General features: G+C 48.4%; 1 protein-coding gene across 1 annotated transcript in view; it reads left to right on the forward strand.

Annotated features, from left to right (window-relative positions):
• The window catches only part of LOC132392149 (phosphate-regulating neutral endopeptidase PHEX-like), a 181,668-nt gene extending 164,515 nt beyond the window's left edge, over positions 1 to 17,153 (forward strand). Inside the window, exons 7-9 of the mRNA XM_059965999.1 lie at positions 3,366 to 3,494; positions 7,241 to 7,342; positions 16,998 to 17,153. Coding sequence (XP_059821982.1) covers positions 3,366 to 3,494; positions 7,241 to 7,342; positions 16,998 to 17,153 — 387 coding nt within the window. The remainder of the gene's footprint in view (positions 1 to 3,365; positions 3,495 to 7,240; positions 7,343 to 16,997) is intronic.
• The last annotated feature ends 435 nt before the right edge of the window (positions 17,154 to 17,588 follow it).

The raw sequence follows: 17,588 nt of genomic DNA on the forward strand, positions 1-17,588 counted from the left end.
TACCCCCATTATATCACCCAGCGTTCTCCATTATATCACACACTCTACCCCCATTATGTCACCCAGCGTTATCCATTATATCACACACTCTACGCCATTATATCACCCAGCGTTCTCCATCATATCACACACTCTACCCCATTATATCACCAGAATTCTCCATTATATCACACCCTCTACCCCATTGTATCACCCAGCGTTCTCCATAATATCACACACTCTACCGCATTATATCACAAAGCGTTCTCCAGTATATCACACACACTCTACCCCATTATAGCACCAGAATTCTCCATTATATCACACACTCTTCCCCATTATATCACCCAGCGTTCTCCAATATACCACGCACTCTACCCCATTATATCACCCAGCGTTCTCCATTATATCACACACTCTACCCCCATTATATCACACACTCTACCCCCATTATATCACACACTCTACCCCATTATATCACCCAGCGTTCTCCATTATATCACTCACTCTACCCCATTACATCACCGAGCGTTCTCCATTATATCACACACTCTACCCCATTATATCACCCAGCGTTCTCCATTATATCACTCACTCTACCCCATTGTCGCACCCAGCATTCTCCATTATATCACACACTCTTCCCCAATATATCACCCAGCGTTGTCCATTATATCACTCACTCTACCCCATTATATCACCGAGCGTTCACCATTATATCACACACTCTACCCCATTATATCACCCAGTGTTTTCCATTATATCATACACTCTACCCCTTTATATCACCCATCGTTCTCCATTATATCACACACTCTACCCCGATTATATCACCCAGCGTTCTCCATTATATCACACGCTCTTCCCCTTTATATCACCCAGCGTTGTCCATTATATCACTCACTCTACCCCATTATTTCACCGAGCGTTCACCATTATATCACACACGCTACCCCATTCTATCACCCAGCGTTTTGCATTATATCATACACTCTACCCCATTATATCACCCAGCGTTCTCCATTATATCACACTCTCTACCCCCATTATATCACCCAGCGTTCTCCATTGTCTCACACACTCTACCCCCATTATATCACCGAGCGTTCTCCATTATATCACACACTCTACCCTCATTATCTCACCCAGCGTTCTCTATTATATCACACCCACTACCCCATTATATCACCCAACATTCTCCATTATATCACCCAGCGTTCTCCATTATATCACAAACTCTACCCCATTATATCACCAGCATTCTCCATTATATCACAACCTCTACCCCCATTATATCACCCAGCTTTCTCCATTATATCACACTCTCTACACCATTGTATCACCCAGCGTTCTCCATAATATCACACATTCTACCGCATTATATCACAGAGCGTTCTCCTGTATATCACACACTCTACCCCTTTATATCACCCAGCGTCCTCTATTATATCACACACTCTACCCCTTTATATCACCCAGCGTCTTCCATTATATCACACACTCTACCCCCATTATATCACCCATCGTTCTCCATTATATCACACACTCTACCCCCATTATATCACCCAGTATTCTCCATTATATCACACAGTCTACCCCATTATATCACCCAGCGTTCTCTATTATATCAAACACTCTAACCCAATTATATCACCCAGCGTTCTCCATTATATCACACACTCTAACCCCATTATATCACCCAGCGTTCTCCATTATATCACACAGTCTACCCGCATTATATCACCCAGTGTTATCCATTATATCACACACTCTACCCCATTATATCACCCAGCATTCTCCATTATATCACACACTCTACCCCCATTATATCACCCAGCATTCTGCATTATATCACACACTCTACCCCCATTATATCACCCAGCATTCTCCATTATATCACACACGCTACCCATTATATCACCCAGCGTTCTCCATTATATCACACACTCTACCCCATTATATCACCTAGCGTTCTCCATTATATCTCACATTCTACCCCATTATATTACCCAGCGTTCTCCATTATGTCACACACTCTACCCCCATTATATCACCCAGCGTTCTCCATTATATCACACACTTTACCCCATTATATCACCCAGCGTTCTCCATTATATCACACACTCTACCCCATTATATCACCCCGCGTTCTCCATTATATCACACACTCTACCCCCATTATATCACATACTGTACCGCATTATATCACACTCTCTATCCCATTAGATAAGAAACTGTACCCCATTATATTACACACTCTACACCATTATATCACACACCCTCTCTCATATCGCACACCATACCCCATTATATAAGAAATTGTACCCCATTATATCATACACCCTACCCCATTATATAAGAAATTGTACCCCATGATATCACCCACCCTACCCCATTATATCACACACTCTACACCATTATATCACATAGCCTACCCCATTTTATCACGCACTCTCTCTCATTATATCGCACACCATACCCCATTATATCACCCAGTGTTCTCCGTTATATCGCACACTACTCTATTGTATCTCACAATGTTCTGTATTATATTAATCAAGGTACCACATCATATTTCACTCACTGTGCCCCCACTGGCTCTCTGACTGAAGAACCCTTCTCTCCTATTGGCAACCACATAGACAATAGCATTGAAAAGTTAATGCCACCAAACATTGGATACTGCCAGACAGCCAGTGCTACGAAACAATCCATGGGACTGACTGGTTCTTGGATCTCCTTATTGCTCCATATTTCTATCTTCTTAGTCTGTTGACTCAATCTGATCTTGCCCCGAGGCCCACAACTGGTTCCATTGTCTCCTTTGGCTCGTCTCCCAGAGTCAGAGAGCTCCTTGCCCTGATATGCCCAACATCCTCCCTTCCTGAATGGAAAGGTATAAGGTACTTTGATTCACCCCCACCTACACAGGCCCACTTGTCTCAGCATCAACATGCTTATATAGTTACTTCCTCGCCAAGCTCGCCCTGAAGCTCCACAGCCCCCAAACATGGTTGGCATGGATAAGTTGTTTTGGAACTCCATGTCACTACTACAGTTGCCAAACGTTGCCAGTGTGGTTCCGCAGGTTCGTATGTGTTGCCAATCAGTAACAAAGGTGCCACTAAACCATCTCTTTTGAAGGTAGTCAACACTTAGCTGAAAGCAACATCAAAAGTCCTACCACAGATGCACACTCAAATAATTTATTTCAGAGCTTGCCCTTGAATAGGGGTATGTTTTGAAATTAGAGCAAGGAACGTGAGTGAGTGAGTGAGTGAGTGAGTGATATTCTACTTCCTTTTGTGAGAAGTTTGAAGATGAAAACTATTCCTTGTGTGCTGTAAGACCCAAAAGCCTCATTGATGTTCTGAATTTTGCTCTAGGTGGTTACAGGCATGAAGTCGTTGTCTCCACGATGGGACACATGTACCTCCTTTGTCGAGGCTGTCATGCCGTATGCTGTGGGAAGGATGTTTGTGAAAGCTCATTTTCAGGAGAACAAGAAGAAGCTGGTAGGTTGACTGACCATCAACTTTCACCCTTCCACCTATTACCTGCATCTCCTGACCTGATGGCAGTTTACCATATTCCACCTAAGTTACATCAGTTAAGGATCCTCGCAATGTCTAAAACGTGCCAAAGACGTGCTATTCCAGTGCTGACTGCCATAGAAAGAGAGTTATCTATTGCTCCAGTTATCTTATTGCTGAGTCCAAATCTCCCCAACTACACCATCTGAGGTGGTTCAAGTAGTTAGCTCCCTGTACCTTCTCAAGGGTAGTTAGACATGGACAAATAAGGTAGAAGAATTTGGCAAGGTGGAAAGATTACAGCAAATTGTTTTCCATCTTATAGCCAACTTCTTAGAGTGCACCCCCACTTTATAGCAGTTTCTGCAATGGAAATGCACCCTTATAAAAATCAAATCAAATCAAGTTTAATCATCATTCAAACCATACACAGATACAGCTGAACGAGACAGCATTCCTCTGGGACCAAGTGCAAAACATTCAAAATAGCATGCAACCATTCAAAAATAACTGAATTCAAAATAGTGAGAAAAGAAGCATATTCACTCAAAAGAAAACCTATATGTAGCCCAAAACCCTGAGCGACAATATCCAGTAATAGAGTCTGACTATGCAGATACAGATTAAACATTTGCTCTTAGGGGATTTGTATGACAAAACAACCACCAAATATATGCAGAGACTGAGTTAGCTTGCCAAGGACAACAATCACAAGCTGCCAATTCACAAAGGAAGGCCATTTCAGTGACTTGCTCTGGAAACTGACAGGGGAATCTTCCATTATAATTGTACAATTTATCAAACAATGTAATATCCATTTCTAGTTAATAAAAGTGACAACCTTTTCTCTTTTGCCTACAATGCAATCAGAATTCACTTAGCATTTTTAACTACACAGTCATGTGAACATTATTGTTGAGAGACTACGTTGCTATAAGAATGCTGTCATTTCACTGGGAATACAGGGTTCATGTTAGGAGAAATTTTGATATGAATGGTTTTCTTGGAACCCAACCTCTCTATAATGAGGTATACTATAGTTAAATTTGGTCTTCTATTTTCTATGTTAATCTTCTGTACCCATCTTTTTATTGTAGATAAATTATAGAGGGTGCAGGACATAAGGAGCCAATCTGTCACAGTGATTATCCCTCAGGTTTGGCGCTGAGACTCTCACAAGGCTTTTTAATAGAGATCTTCTGATCCTCAGCTGTGGGTTGGCAGAATTAATCAGTAAGACACTTACAAGGACAATATGGTACCATGCTTAAATTGGCAATCGGCTAATGATTCTAAAATTTGTCGAGGGATTGAGGGTTATGGACAAAAGGAGTTGAAGTTAACATAAATCAGCCACGGTCATATTGGATGGTGGGCCAGATTTGATGGGCCGAGCAGCCTACTCCCACTCCTACTTTCTTAACATCCCCTACAATTCGCCTATTGACACAACCTATCAACAGATGATGCAATAGCCACAGCTCTACACACTGTCCTTACATATCAGGAGAAGAAGGATGCTTATGTGAGAATGCTGTTCTTGGACTACAGTTCAGCATTCAACACCATAATCCCATCCAGGCTCGACAAGAAGCTCAGAGACCTCGGCCTTGACCCTGCCTTGTGCAGTTGGATCCTGGACTTCCTGTCAGATTGCCAGCAGGTGGTAAGAGTGGGCTCCCTCACCTCCACCCCTCTGACTCTCAACACAGGAGCCCCTCAGAGTTGTGTACTGAGTCCCCTCCTTTACTCTCTGTATACCCATGACTGTATCGCCACCCACAGCTCTAATCAGCTAATTAAATTTGCCAATGGCACTATATTGATTGGCCATATCTCTAACAATAACAAGGTGGCCTACAGGGAAGAAGTCATCTCTCTGACACAGTGGTGTCAAGAAAACAACCTCTCCCTCAATGTCACAAAAACAAAGAAGCTGGATGTCGGATTACAGGAGGAATGGAGATGGGCTAACCCCTATTGACATCAATGGATGTTGAGAGAGTGAACAGCTTTAAGTTCCTTGGCATCCACATCACCGAGGACCTCACGTGGTCTGTACACACCAGCTGAGTGGTGAAAAGACACAATAGTGCCTCTTTAACCTCAAATATAACCATATAACATAACAATTACAACACGGAAACAGGCCATCTCGGCCCTTCTAGTCTGTGCCGAGCGCTTACTCTCACCTAGTCCTGCTGACCTGTACTCAGCCAATAACCCTCCATTCCTTTCCTGTCCATATACCTATCCAATTTTTTTTATATGACAATACTGAACCTGCCTCTACCACTTCTACTGGAAGCTCGTTCCACACAGCTACCACTCTCTGAGTAAAGAAGTTCCCCCTCGTGTTACCCTTAAACTTTTGCCCCTTAACTCTCAACTCATGTCTTCTTATTTGAATCTCCCCTACTCCCAATGGAAAAAGCCTATCCCCATCAACTCTATCTATCCCCCTCATAATTTTAAAATGGTTAAAATTTTTAAGATGTATGAAGAAGTTTGGTATGGGCCCCTAAATCCTAAGTACTTTCTACAGGGGCACAATTGAGAGCACCATGACTGGCTGCATCACTGTATGGGAACTGTACTTCCCTCAATCACAGGACTCTGCAGAGAGTGGTGCAGACAGCCCAGTGCATCTGTAGTTGTGAACTTCCCATGATTCAGGACATTTACAAGGACTGGTGTGTAAAAAGGGCCCGTAGGATCAATGGGGACCCAAGTCACCCCAAACACAAACTATTCCAACTGCTGCCATCCGGGAAGCGGTACCGCAGCATAAAAGCCAGGACCAACAGGCTCCAGGACAGCTTCTTCCACCAGGCCATCAGACTAATGAACTTACACTGATTTGAGTGTACTTTATATTACATTGACTGTTCTATTTATTATAAATTACTTTGATTGTACATTTAGATGGAGACATAACATGAAGATTTTTACTCCTCATGTATGTGAAAGATGTAAGAAATAAAGTCAGTTCAATCTAGGGCCATACCAAGTGTAGATTATGAAAGACAACTTTCAATGATTCTCTCTTGGTGTTGTGCAGTAAAGGATTTGCCCTCTATGGAATAAGCTGCCAGAAGAAGTGGTTGAGGCGGGTAAATTCACAACATTTAAAAGATGCTTGGACATGCACAAAGGTTTAGGGAGATGTGGGCCAAAGATGGGCATCTGGGACTACCTTAGATGGGCATCTTGGTTGGCATGAAGAATTTGAGCTGTACGACTGTATAATACCCCAGAGCCTTTCCACCATCTACCATCTGAAACATTCATTCACCTACCTTCAGAGCGGAGAATCTGCAGTGGGTACTGTCAATAAAACTTGCCTTGTTAAACTCATAAACTCTTATCACCTAGTACAAGGACACCACCAGCTACAGTTTCCTTCAAAATCACACACCACCCTGCCTTGTAAATATATCACCATCTCTTCATTCATGCTAAGAACACGTTCATCAGAAGCATGGCAGGTAGCCAAGTAGGCCACTCAACACCTCCTTCTCAAAGGTAACTTGTAAATAAAATCAACAAAACAGAAACTGTGAAACCTTCTGCCATTGCTTAAGCAGTACACTTTGATCTTCCCTCCTAGTAGTTCTAATGCAACAACCATGAACCCTTCACTACAATCCAGTCATGCAGTGCAGACTGAGGGCCTCAGTACCATTTCTCATACAAGTATTGACTCTCCTGTGCTCTTGCTTCTATAGACTGAAGATTTAGTTGCTGGTATTCGTTGGGCATTTTTGGACATAGTGGATAAGGAAAATGACTGGATGGATGCTGAAACCAAAGACAAAGCAAAAGAAAAGGTATATTTTGCATTTTTAAGGCTTACTGTGTAGGGAGGCAGATGAGTCGACCTTCCAGTTGAGAAATGACTCAGTCATTGAGTTATCAATGACCGCTGGAGTTGAAGCAATAGTGTTCAGAATCCCTCTCACTCGGAACTCAGGTATTTCTCGTGTGAGTGTCAGACACTCCGTGGTCACACACTAGCACATGCTCATCCCACTGACAGTATACACACTCACCCCATGTTTACACACTCGTTTGCAGTCACACCCCTGCCCCTCCCCCATTTGTTCCAGCAGAAAGCACAAGCCCCTCCACCCACCACACAAGCAACAGCAAAGCCCCCACAGAGACCACGGACTGGAGTCCATCAGAAACCATGGTCCATCCCACAGGCTCTCCAAGGGAGAGAGAGGGATCGTCCCTTCCACAGCGAGAGGGGAGAACAATAGCTCGCTGTTTCCATGTTGCAGTCTGCAGTGTCACTTTATTTCGAGTTCCTCAACTCGAGAATCAGCAACAAACTCTCTCTCACCATCGAGAGGGAGTGAAACAGCCACACCCGCTGACTTCCTGTTCCGATCTCCCGCAATGCTTCAGTCTGCGACACCGGTGAGAAACTGGGTCATCCACAGGGCCGCACAAAGCCACACCCCGAAGGCACTCGTCTGGAGATATCGAAAATACAAGGCCACTGGGTGCACACCGATAGCAGCGACACTCCGCTGTGGAAACCACAGTCTGAGTGCATCTGTAGATCGTGGTCTCCAACAGGACCCCAGCCACCTCAGAAAGGAAAGAAGAGACATTAAAGCGAAGAATTTATTTAAACTGTTTTGAAGATGAACTCGAAGAAGTCACCCTCTGACACCATCTTTAGCTCCTCCTAGTCATAGCCAATGTTACATAGCTTTATGTTTGACTCCATTTCTGGGACCACATGTTGTTTGGTAAGGCTGTTCACAGCCCTTTTTGACCTCTAGCCGCCATTCATCATGCTGACTGATCGGATGATCCTGCACCTCCCCACCCTCCCCATACGTGAGATGGAACAGGCTGCGCTGGGCCCTTGGCACTGTACTCCTGTCACTCTCCCTGACAAACCATCTAGTGGACCTTTGAGTCTCTCTGAGAGAAATGACAGAGCAGTATTTCCTTCATCCCCTTTCTGTTCACAGATCAGGTGGCGAGGTGGAAAGGCGTCTCTAACAAAGAAGGTGCAAGATGCTCCTTCCCTCCACCAGCCGGCAGGTCACCCTTGGGCAAGGTGTAGCACCTCGATCAAGGTCACGTGACAAACGAAGCCATGACTGCGGGTGGTGCAGGTGACCGCTGACGCCAGGCAGACAGTCTTTGAAGAGGATTGATAACGGTTACTGCCCAGAAGAAGGCAATGACATATCACTTACCATAAGTAGAAATATTTGCCAAGAACGATCACGGTCACAGATAGAGAAAAGAGTAAGAACAACAGCGTGAGGGGGTCATCGTCACAGGCACATAATTCAGACAGTTGGAAGACCATGTCTGACCACGTCATGGTGACGATGAAGCTGTCACTAAACCCCACCCTGCATGAAATGGGGAAAATTACAACAGAACATGCTGGAAACACTCAACACGTCAGGCAGCAGACAGAAACAATCAGCGTTTCAGGTCTGAAGAGATACAGGGCTGGAGAAGGGGGTCCGATAGGAGAGAATAGAAGGCCATGGAAGAACGAAAAGGAAGAGGAACACCAGAGGTAGGTGATGGGCAGGCATGGAGATGAGGTTAAAGAGGGAAATGGAGATGGGGAATGATGAAGGGGTGGGGGGGGCATTACTGGAAGTTTGAGAAATTGATGTTCAAGCCATCAGATGGAATACAAGGTGTTGTCCCTCCAACCTGAGTGTGGCCTCATCTCAACAGTAGAGGAGGCCATGGACTGACACATCGGACTGGGAAATGGGAAGTGGAATTAAAATGGGTGGCCACTGGGAGATCCTGCTTTCTCTGGCGGTCAGAGTGTATATGCTCGGTGAAGCGGTCTCCCAATCAAGGGTCTCACCAATATACAGGAGGCCACACCGAGAGCACCGAACACAGTAAATGAACCCAACAGACTCAGAAGTGAAGTACCACCTCACATGGGCCCTGAATAGTAGTGAGGAAGGAGGTGTAGGGGCAGGTGCAGCACTTGTTCTGATTGCAAGGATAAGTGCCCGGAAGGAGATCAATGGGGAGGGATGAATAGACAAGGGAGCGATTCCCATGGAGAGCAGAAAGTGGGGGGGGGGGGGGGGGAGGAATGATGTGCTTGATGGTGGGATCCCGTTGGAGGTGGTGGAAGTTCCAAAGAATTATGTGCTGGGTGCAGAGACTGGTGGGGTGGTAGGTAAGGACAAGAGGAAGTCTATCTCTGGTAGGGTGGCGGGAGGATGGGGTAAGAGCAGACAAGCAAGAAAGGGAAAAGATTCGGTTGAGGCAAGGCTGATGGAAGCCCCTTTCTTTGAAAAAGGACATCTCCTTCGTTCTAGAATGGAAAGTCTCATCCTGAGAGCAGATGTGGTGGAGTCCGAGGAATTGAGAGAAGGGGATGGTGTTTTAATAAGTAACAGGGTGGGACAAGGTATAGTCCAGTTTGTTGTGAGAGTCTGTAGGTTTATAATAGACATTGGTGGATAACCTGTCTCCAGAGCTAGAGACAGTGAGATGGAGAAAGGGAAGGGAGGTGTTGGAAATGGACCAGGTGAATTTGAGGGCCGGGTGGAAGTTGGGGGCAAAGTGGATGAAGTCGATGCGTTCAGCATGGGTGCAGGAAGCAGCTCCAGTGCAGTTGTCCATGTAGTGTAGGAAAAGTGCGGGATGGCCACCAGTGTAGGCTTGGAGCAGAGACAAACAGGCAGGGGTAGCTGGGGCCCAAGCGAGTGTCCATGGCTACACCCTTTGTTTGAAGGAAGTGGGAGGATCCAAAGGAGAAATTATTGAGAGTGAGGACAAGTTCCACTTGGCGGAAGAGAGTGGTGGTGGAGGAAAACTGGTTAGGTCTGGTGTCCATAAAAAAACAGAGAGCTTTGAGGCCTTCCATAGTGAAAATAAGATGATAGGGTCCAGGGAACTTCAAATCTTTGAAAAGATCCAGAGTGTGTGAAGTGTCACGGATGTAGAGATGTTCAGACGGGATGGTGAAATCACGGAGGGGGGAATCGGAGGGGGGAAGGGGGTTGGCGGTGTCTGAGGAGGAGGGAGGTTTGGAGTGTTCAGGGATGGTGGGCTGAGAGGAAGATGGAGTCTCCAAGGCCCAGGAGTTGGCAGTGGGACCTGAGAGAGAGAGGATTGTGGCGTGATGGTAGGGGAAGCGGAGATGCGGTTTCCAGCAGCAGCCAGTGAAGACCCGGCCTGGAGTCAAGGCCGGAGGTTGTGCATTCGGCTCTTTAGAGATGTCCGAGGTCGCTGGAACCCATGTTGATGGAGCTGGAGTCCGGGCTTTGAGTCTGCTCTGGATTGCTAGAGCCATTGGGGTCGGCAGCAGGGATCGCGGTCTGGAGATGTCCAGGACCGCTGGCGTTGGAGTCAGCAGGTTCTGTGGTCTCTGGCCAGACCACCTTGCAATCCTTGCAGGCCATGAGAAAGTCAAAGAACCGGCGGAGGATAAAGTAGCGGACAGGTCCATTATAGATGGCAGAGAGAAAATAGTGGAAGTGACTGTGATGGGGACACCAGGTACCTCCTCACGGCAGAAAGCGTGGCACGTAAAACGTGGTGGGAGAAGCAGTTAATTGAATGTGAGTACCTGGGGTCCTCAGAGGGTCCCAATCGAGAAGCTGGAACATGGATCCATGTGGTATAAGCAGAAAGGGAATGTGGTTGTGGTAGTAGGTCTGGGTGAGCACGTGGTCAAAGAGTCAGAGAGCTGCAGGGATCACAGAGGGGGAGCAGTGAGAGAGAGTTTCAGTGAACTCCCGTTGACAGGAAGATTTAAACTTCTTCAGGGTAGGCACCCCTGGAAGAGACTTCGCAGAATAGAAATCAAATCACAAACATGAGGAAATCTGCAGCTGCTGGAAATCCGAGCGACACACACAAAATGCTGGAAGAACACTACTACAGGCCAGACAGCATCTATGGAAAAGTGTACTGTTGATGTTTTGGGCCGAGACTCTTCGGCAGGGCTGGAGAAAAAAAGCTGAAGAGTGGATTTGAAAGCTGGGGAAGAGGGGAGAGAGAAACACCAGGTGCTAGATGAAACTTTGTCATGGTCCGGATCGATTCTCCTTTAAATTTAGTTAGGTTGCGATCCGGACCATTGACTCCTTGTTCCCTTCTAATTTCGTTTCACACGTCCCTTGAGCTTGGCAACAAGGTAATCTCCCCCCGACCCGAACCGGCAGCTTATAAGCCCCTGGCTTTAGCCGTTCGGGGCGAGAGTGTTAAGAAACATCAGAATGTCGCCGTCACTACCACAAGCCAGAGTGATCCAGCCCACATCGGAGTTCCAGCGATTCACCTTCCGTCACCAGAGTGGGTCCGGGCAAGGTCAATCTGCCAGAAGTGAGTGCAAGGTGGAGTCCTGGCTCGACGTTCATGCCCATTGTCCGTGTCTACCCCTCGAAGAGTCTCGGCTCGGTGCCTGAGTGGAAGGCGGAGTCCTGGCTCGATGTTCATGCCCCTTGTCCGTGTCTACCCCTCGAAGAGTCTCGGCTCGGTGCCTGAGCTGAAGGCGGCGTCCTGGCTCGATGTTCATGCCCAGTGTCTGCGTCTACCCCTCGAAGAGTCTCGGCTCGGTGCCTGAGTGGAAGGAGGAGTCCTGGCTCGACGTTCATGCCCAGTGTCTGCGTCTGTCCCCTTGAAGAGTCTCGGCTCGGTGCCTGATCTGAAGGAGGAGTCCTGGCTCAATGTTCCTGTCCTGTGTTTTGGTGTCCACGTTTCTGGCTGCGGTGAATCAAGGTCCTAGTTTCCTAGTCCACGATCCAGGTTCCACGTTCCCAGCTGCAGTGATGTATGGATCCCAGTCTCCAAGTTCAAGGACCGCGGTGGTCCCAGTCCCCAGGGTCCCAGTCATGGCCGCAACAATCCATGTTCCCACTGTCCGAGTCCAAGGTCTGCGGCTGTCCATGTTCCCCCGTCCAAGTCCAAGGTCCACGGCTGTCCACGTTCCCCCTGTCCAAGTCCAAGGTCTGCAGCTGTCCACGTTCCCCCGTCCAAGTCCAAGGTCCACGGCTGTCCATGTTCCCCCGTCCAAGTCCAAGGGCCACGGCTGTCCATGCTCCCTCCGTCCAAGTCCAAGGTCCACGGCTGTCCATGTTCCCACTGTCCAAGTCCAAGGTCCACGGCTGTCCATGTTCCCACTGTCCGAGTCCAAGGGCCACGGCTGTCCATGTTCCCCCGTCCAAGTCCAAGGTCCACGGCTGTCCATGCTCCCTCCGTCCAAGTCCAAGGTCCACGGCTGTCCATGTTCCCACTGTCCAAGTCCAAGGTCCACGGCTGTCCATGTTCCCACTGTCCAAGTCCAAGGTCTGCGGCTGTCCATGTTCCCACTGTCCAAGTCCAAGGTCTGCAGCTGTCCATGTTCCCACTGTCCGAGTCCAAGGTCCGCGGCTGTCCATGTTCCCACTGTCCAAGTCCAAGGCCCACGGCTGTCCATGTTCCCACTGTCCAAGTCCAAGGTCCGCAGCTGTCCATGTTCCCCTCCCCCCGTCCAAGTCCAAGGTCCACGGCTGTCCATGTTCCCCCCCCCCCCGTCCAAGTCCAAGGTCCACGGCTGTCCATGTTCCCCCGTCCAAGTCCAAGGTCCACGGCTGTCCATGTTCCCACTGTCCGAGTCCAAGGTCCACGGCTGTCCATGTTCCCCCGTCCAAGTCCAAGGTCCACGGCTGTCCATGTTCCCACTGTCCAAGTCCAAGGGCCAGGGCTGTCCATGTTCCCCCGTCCAAGTCCAAGTCCAAGGTCCACGGCTGTCCATGTTCCCCCGTCCAAGTCCAAGGTCCACAGCTGTCCATGTTCCCACTGTCCAAGTCCAAGGTCCACGGCTGTCCATGTTCCCACTGTCCAAGTCCAAGGTCCACGGCTGTCCATGTTCCCACTGTCCAAGTCCAAGGTCCACGGCTGTCCATATTCCCCCTGTCCAAGTCCAAGGTCCGCGGCTGTCCACGTTCCCACTGTCCAAGTCCAAGGTCCACAGCTGTCCATGTTCCCCCTGTCCAAGTCCAAGGTCCACGGCTGTCCATGTTCCCACTGTCCGAGTCCAAGGTCCGCGGCTGTCCATGTTCCCACTGTCCAAGTCCAAGGTCCACGGCTGTCCATGCTCCCCCCCGTCCAAGTCCAAGGTCTGCGGCTGTCCATGTTCCCACTGTCCGAGTCCAAGGTCCGCGGCTGTCCATGTTCCCACTGTCCAAGTCCAAGGTCCGCGGCTGTCCATGTTCCCCCGTCCAAGTCCAAGGTCCACGGCTGTCCATGTTCCCACTGTCCAAGTCCGAGGTCCGCAGCTGTCCATGTTCCCCCGTCCAAGTCCAAGGTCCACGGCTGTCCATGTTCCCACTGTCCAAGTCCAAGGTCTGCGGCTGTCCATGTTCCCACTGTCCAAGTCCAAGGTCTGCAGCTGTCCACGTTCCCCCTGTCCAAGTCCAAGGTCCGCGGCTGTCCATGTTCCCCCTGTCCAAGTCCAAGGTCCGCGGCTGTCCATGTTCCCCCGTCCAAGTCCAAGGTCTGCGGCTGTCCATGTTCCCCCGTCCAAGTCCAAGGTCCACGGCTGTCCATGTTCCCCCGTCCAAGTCCAAGTCCAAGGTCCACGGCTGTCCATGTTCCCACTGTCCAAGTCCGAGGTCCGCAGCTGTCCATGTTCCCCCGTCCAAGTCCAAGGTCCACGGCTGTCCATGTTCCCACTGTCCAAGTCCAAGGTCTGCGGCTGTCCATGTTCCCACTGTCCAAGTCCAAGGTCTGCGGCTGTCCATGTTCCCCCGTCCAAGTCCAAGGTCCACGGCTGTCCATGTTCCCCCGTCCAAGTCCAAGGTCCACGGCTGTCCACGTTCCCCCGTCCAAGTCCAAGGTCCACGGCTGTCCATGTTCCCACTGTCCAAGTCCAAGGTCCACGGCTGTCCATGTTCCCACTGTCCAAGTCCAAGGTCCACGGCTGTCCATGTTCCCACTGTCCAAGTCCAAGGTCTGCGGCTGTCCATGTTCCCCCGTCCAAGTCCAAGGTCCACGGCTGTCCATGTTCCCCTTGTCCAAGTCCAAGGTCCACGGCTGTCCATGTTCCCACTGTCCAAGTCCAAGGTCTGCGGCTGTCCATGTTCCCCCGTCCAAGTCCAAGGTCCACGGCTGTCCATGTTCCCACTGTCCAAGTCCAAGGTCTGCGGCTGTCCATGTTCCCCCGTCCAAGTCCAAGGTCCACGGCTGTCCATGTTCCCCCTGTCCAAGTCCAAGGTCCACGGCTGTCCATGTTCCCACTGTCCAAGTCCAAGGTCCACGGCTGTCCATGCTCCCCCCCCGTCCAAGTCCAAGGTCCACGGCTGTCCATGTTCCCCCGTCCAAGTCCAAGGTCCACGGCTGTCCATGTTCCCCCGTCCAAGTCCAAGGTCCACGGCTGTCCATGTTCCCCCGTCCAAGTCCAAGGTCCACGGCTGTCCATGTTCCCCCGTCCAAGTCCAAGGTCTGCGGCTGTCCATGTTCCCCCCCCCCCCCGGTCCAAGTCCAAGGTCTGCGGCTGTCCATGTTCCCCCTGTCCAAGTCCAAGGTCCACGGCTGTCCATGTTCCCCCGTCCAAGTCCAAGGTCTGCGGCTGTCCATGTTCCCCCGTCCAAGTCCAAGGTCCACGGCTGTCCATGTTCCCCCGTCCAAGTCCAAGGTCCACGGCTGTCCATGTTCCCCCGTCCAAGTCCAAGGTCTGCGGCTGTCCATGTTCCCCCCCCCCCCCCGGTCCAAGTCCAAGGTCCATGGCTGTCCATGTTCCCCCGTCCAAGTCCAAGGTCCACGGCTGTCCATGTTCCCCCGTCCAAGTCCAAGGTCCGCGGCTGTCTGTGCTCCCCCCGTCCAAGTCATGGCCACAGTGATCCTAGTTCCCTGTTTCCAAGTCCCTAGTCGGAGGTTTGTGTTCCTCTTGGTCCTCCTTGATTTCCCGATTTTCTGTATAGCGAGTAATAAACGCTATCTTATTGAACCTAAGAAAGACGTGTTTGTGTCCTTCTTGTGGGTCCTCTCCCAGCATCCTTGTCCCCACCTCATGACAAACTTGGAGAAGGAGGGATGAAGTAAAGAACTGCTCTAATATTAACTATGCTTTCTGTGTACTAGGTGCACTGGAAGATAATCCTTTGCCTCTATATTCATCGCCTTTTTCAATTTTGCCTCCATGTTCCCATAAGTTATTTTGTAAATTATTATCCCTCTCTAAATTTTTGTCTTTTCACTTATTCTAGAGACTTCCGTAACCTCACTTGCGCTCTCCTTCTCTTTGACCTTATACTGTACTCACTCTTCCAAATTGCAGACCCCAACCATCACTAATTAGTTTAAAGATATATTTCAACCCATCCCATTGACTGTAATTTTGTCCTATCAACTTCTGGACAGTCTCTGTACTCATTTTATCTAGTTGTTTACCTGCTCTATCACTTCAGGTGAGAGTAAACATTAGGCACAGACTAGAAGGGCTGAGATGGCCTGTTTCCATGCTGTAATTGTTATATGGTTCAGTTCCCACCTTCCTGCCAAATTTGTTTAAACCATCCCCCACAGTTCTAGCAAACCTGCTCCTCCTCAGGTTTGGGTGTAATCTGTCATACCTTCCCCGGAGGAGAGTCCAGAGATCCATAAATCTGAAATCCTGCCTCTTGAACCAATTCCTTGGCCACGCGTTCCTCTGTCAAATTCTCCTATACTTACCCTCACTGGCGTGTGGCACAGACAGCAATCCAGAGATAACTGCCTTGAGATGCTGCATTTCAGCTTCCTACCAAGCTCCATATGTTCCCTCTTCAGGCCCACATTCCTTTTCCTACCCAAGTTATTGGTACCAGTGTGTACTCCGACTTCTGGCAGTTCATATTCCCCCTTTAGAATGCTGTGGACCCGATCAAAGACATCTCTGATCCAGGAACCTGGGAGGGAAAATACCATCTGGGTGTCTACCATTTCTGCACAACAGCCTACTGCTCTTATCAGCTCTTCTTCCCCTTCCTTTCCGAGCCACGGAATTTTTATAGAATGTCATCATTACTTCTCCACAGGGATAACTGATTGTGGCGGCCAAGCATTCAAAGTGAAATTGGTTCTTAATCCTTCAGTGTTGGTTCTTGCTAACACTGCAAAGCAGAATTCACTGATATGGAACATGGTTAATCTACCCATTGCTCCAGTGTGCCTGAGACTTTCTTAGTAGAGACTGAGTTCACTTCAGCATAGAACAGCTTGCAGACAAGTTCGCTGGCTAGGGGGCTAATAGCAAAGACCCCAATGGACATCAGCTCTTTGCTTGGCGAAGTAATGTGTCCAGGGCCGGTTTAGGTCTATCATCAAAGTACCATCACCTGTAGAAGAAGGGTCAAAGTTTAAATGCAGGATGGGGGAATAAACTTTCCCTTCAGCAGGGGTAGCCACATTTTGGAAAGTTCTCAAGCCTATAGGAATCTAGATTAGCCTGTAATTACTAGTGGTAACTTTCACTGTCAGTAATTTCTTCATTTTTCTTTGTAGGCTAAGGCTATTCTCGCCAAGATTGGATATCCCACCTTCATTCTGAACGACGATGCAATTAACAACAAGTACAGAAATGTAAAATACCCAAGTTCTGATTGCCCCCTGATGCTTTGTTCAGTTTGTGCTTCAGCAAGATTCTATGCACACCATTGATCAGAAATGCAAGTGGAGATGGACTCAATCCACTGGCACTTGCCACCGAGGAAATTAAAAAAAAGGGAAATATTTGTTTTTGAATACTAATTATTATATGTCCCTCAGAATTTGTTTTATGTATTGTTTTTGTATTAATGAATGTCCTGGTTAGAGCAGGTGGAATTTAATTTAGGCTAAGCAGAAAGCAGCTCAGTTATATATTTCATTCATCTAGCACCTACAGGGAGAAAACACAGGTGCAGTGTTCTTTGACCCTAGATCAGAACACAACACCCTTTACTCTCCAAAATGCTTTAAACCAAGGAACAAGTAATTCAAGCTGGCCGCTACCTCCTGTCAACAGTTAATATTGATCTTTTTGGCCCTTAATCTTTCTGTGGTTGCAGTGAAAGGAAGCAGACTGTCAGTACAACCAGTGTAAAAAACAGTAAC

The sequence above is a fragment of the Hypanus sabinus genome, chromosome 4 (genome assembly GCF_030144855.1).
Source record: "Hypanus sabinus isolate sHypSab1 chromosome 4, sHypSab1.hap1, whole genome shotgun sequence".
NCBI classification, from domain to species: domain Eukaryota; kingdom Metazoa; phylum Chordata; class Chondrichthyes; order Myliobatiformes; family Dasyatidae; genus Hypanus; species Hypanus sabinus.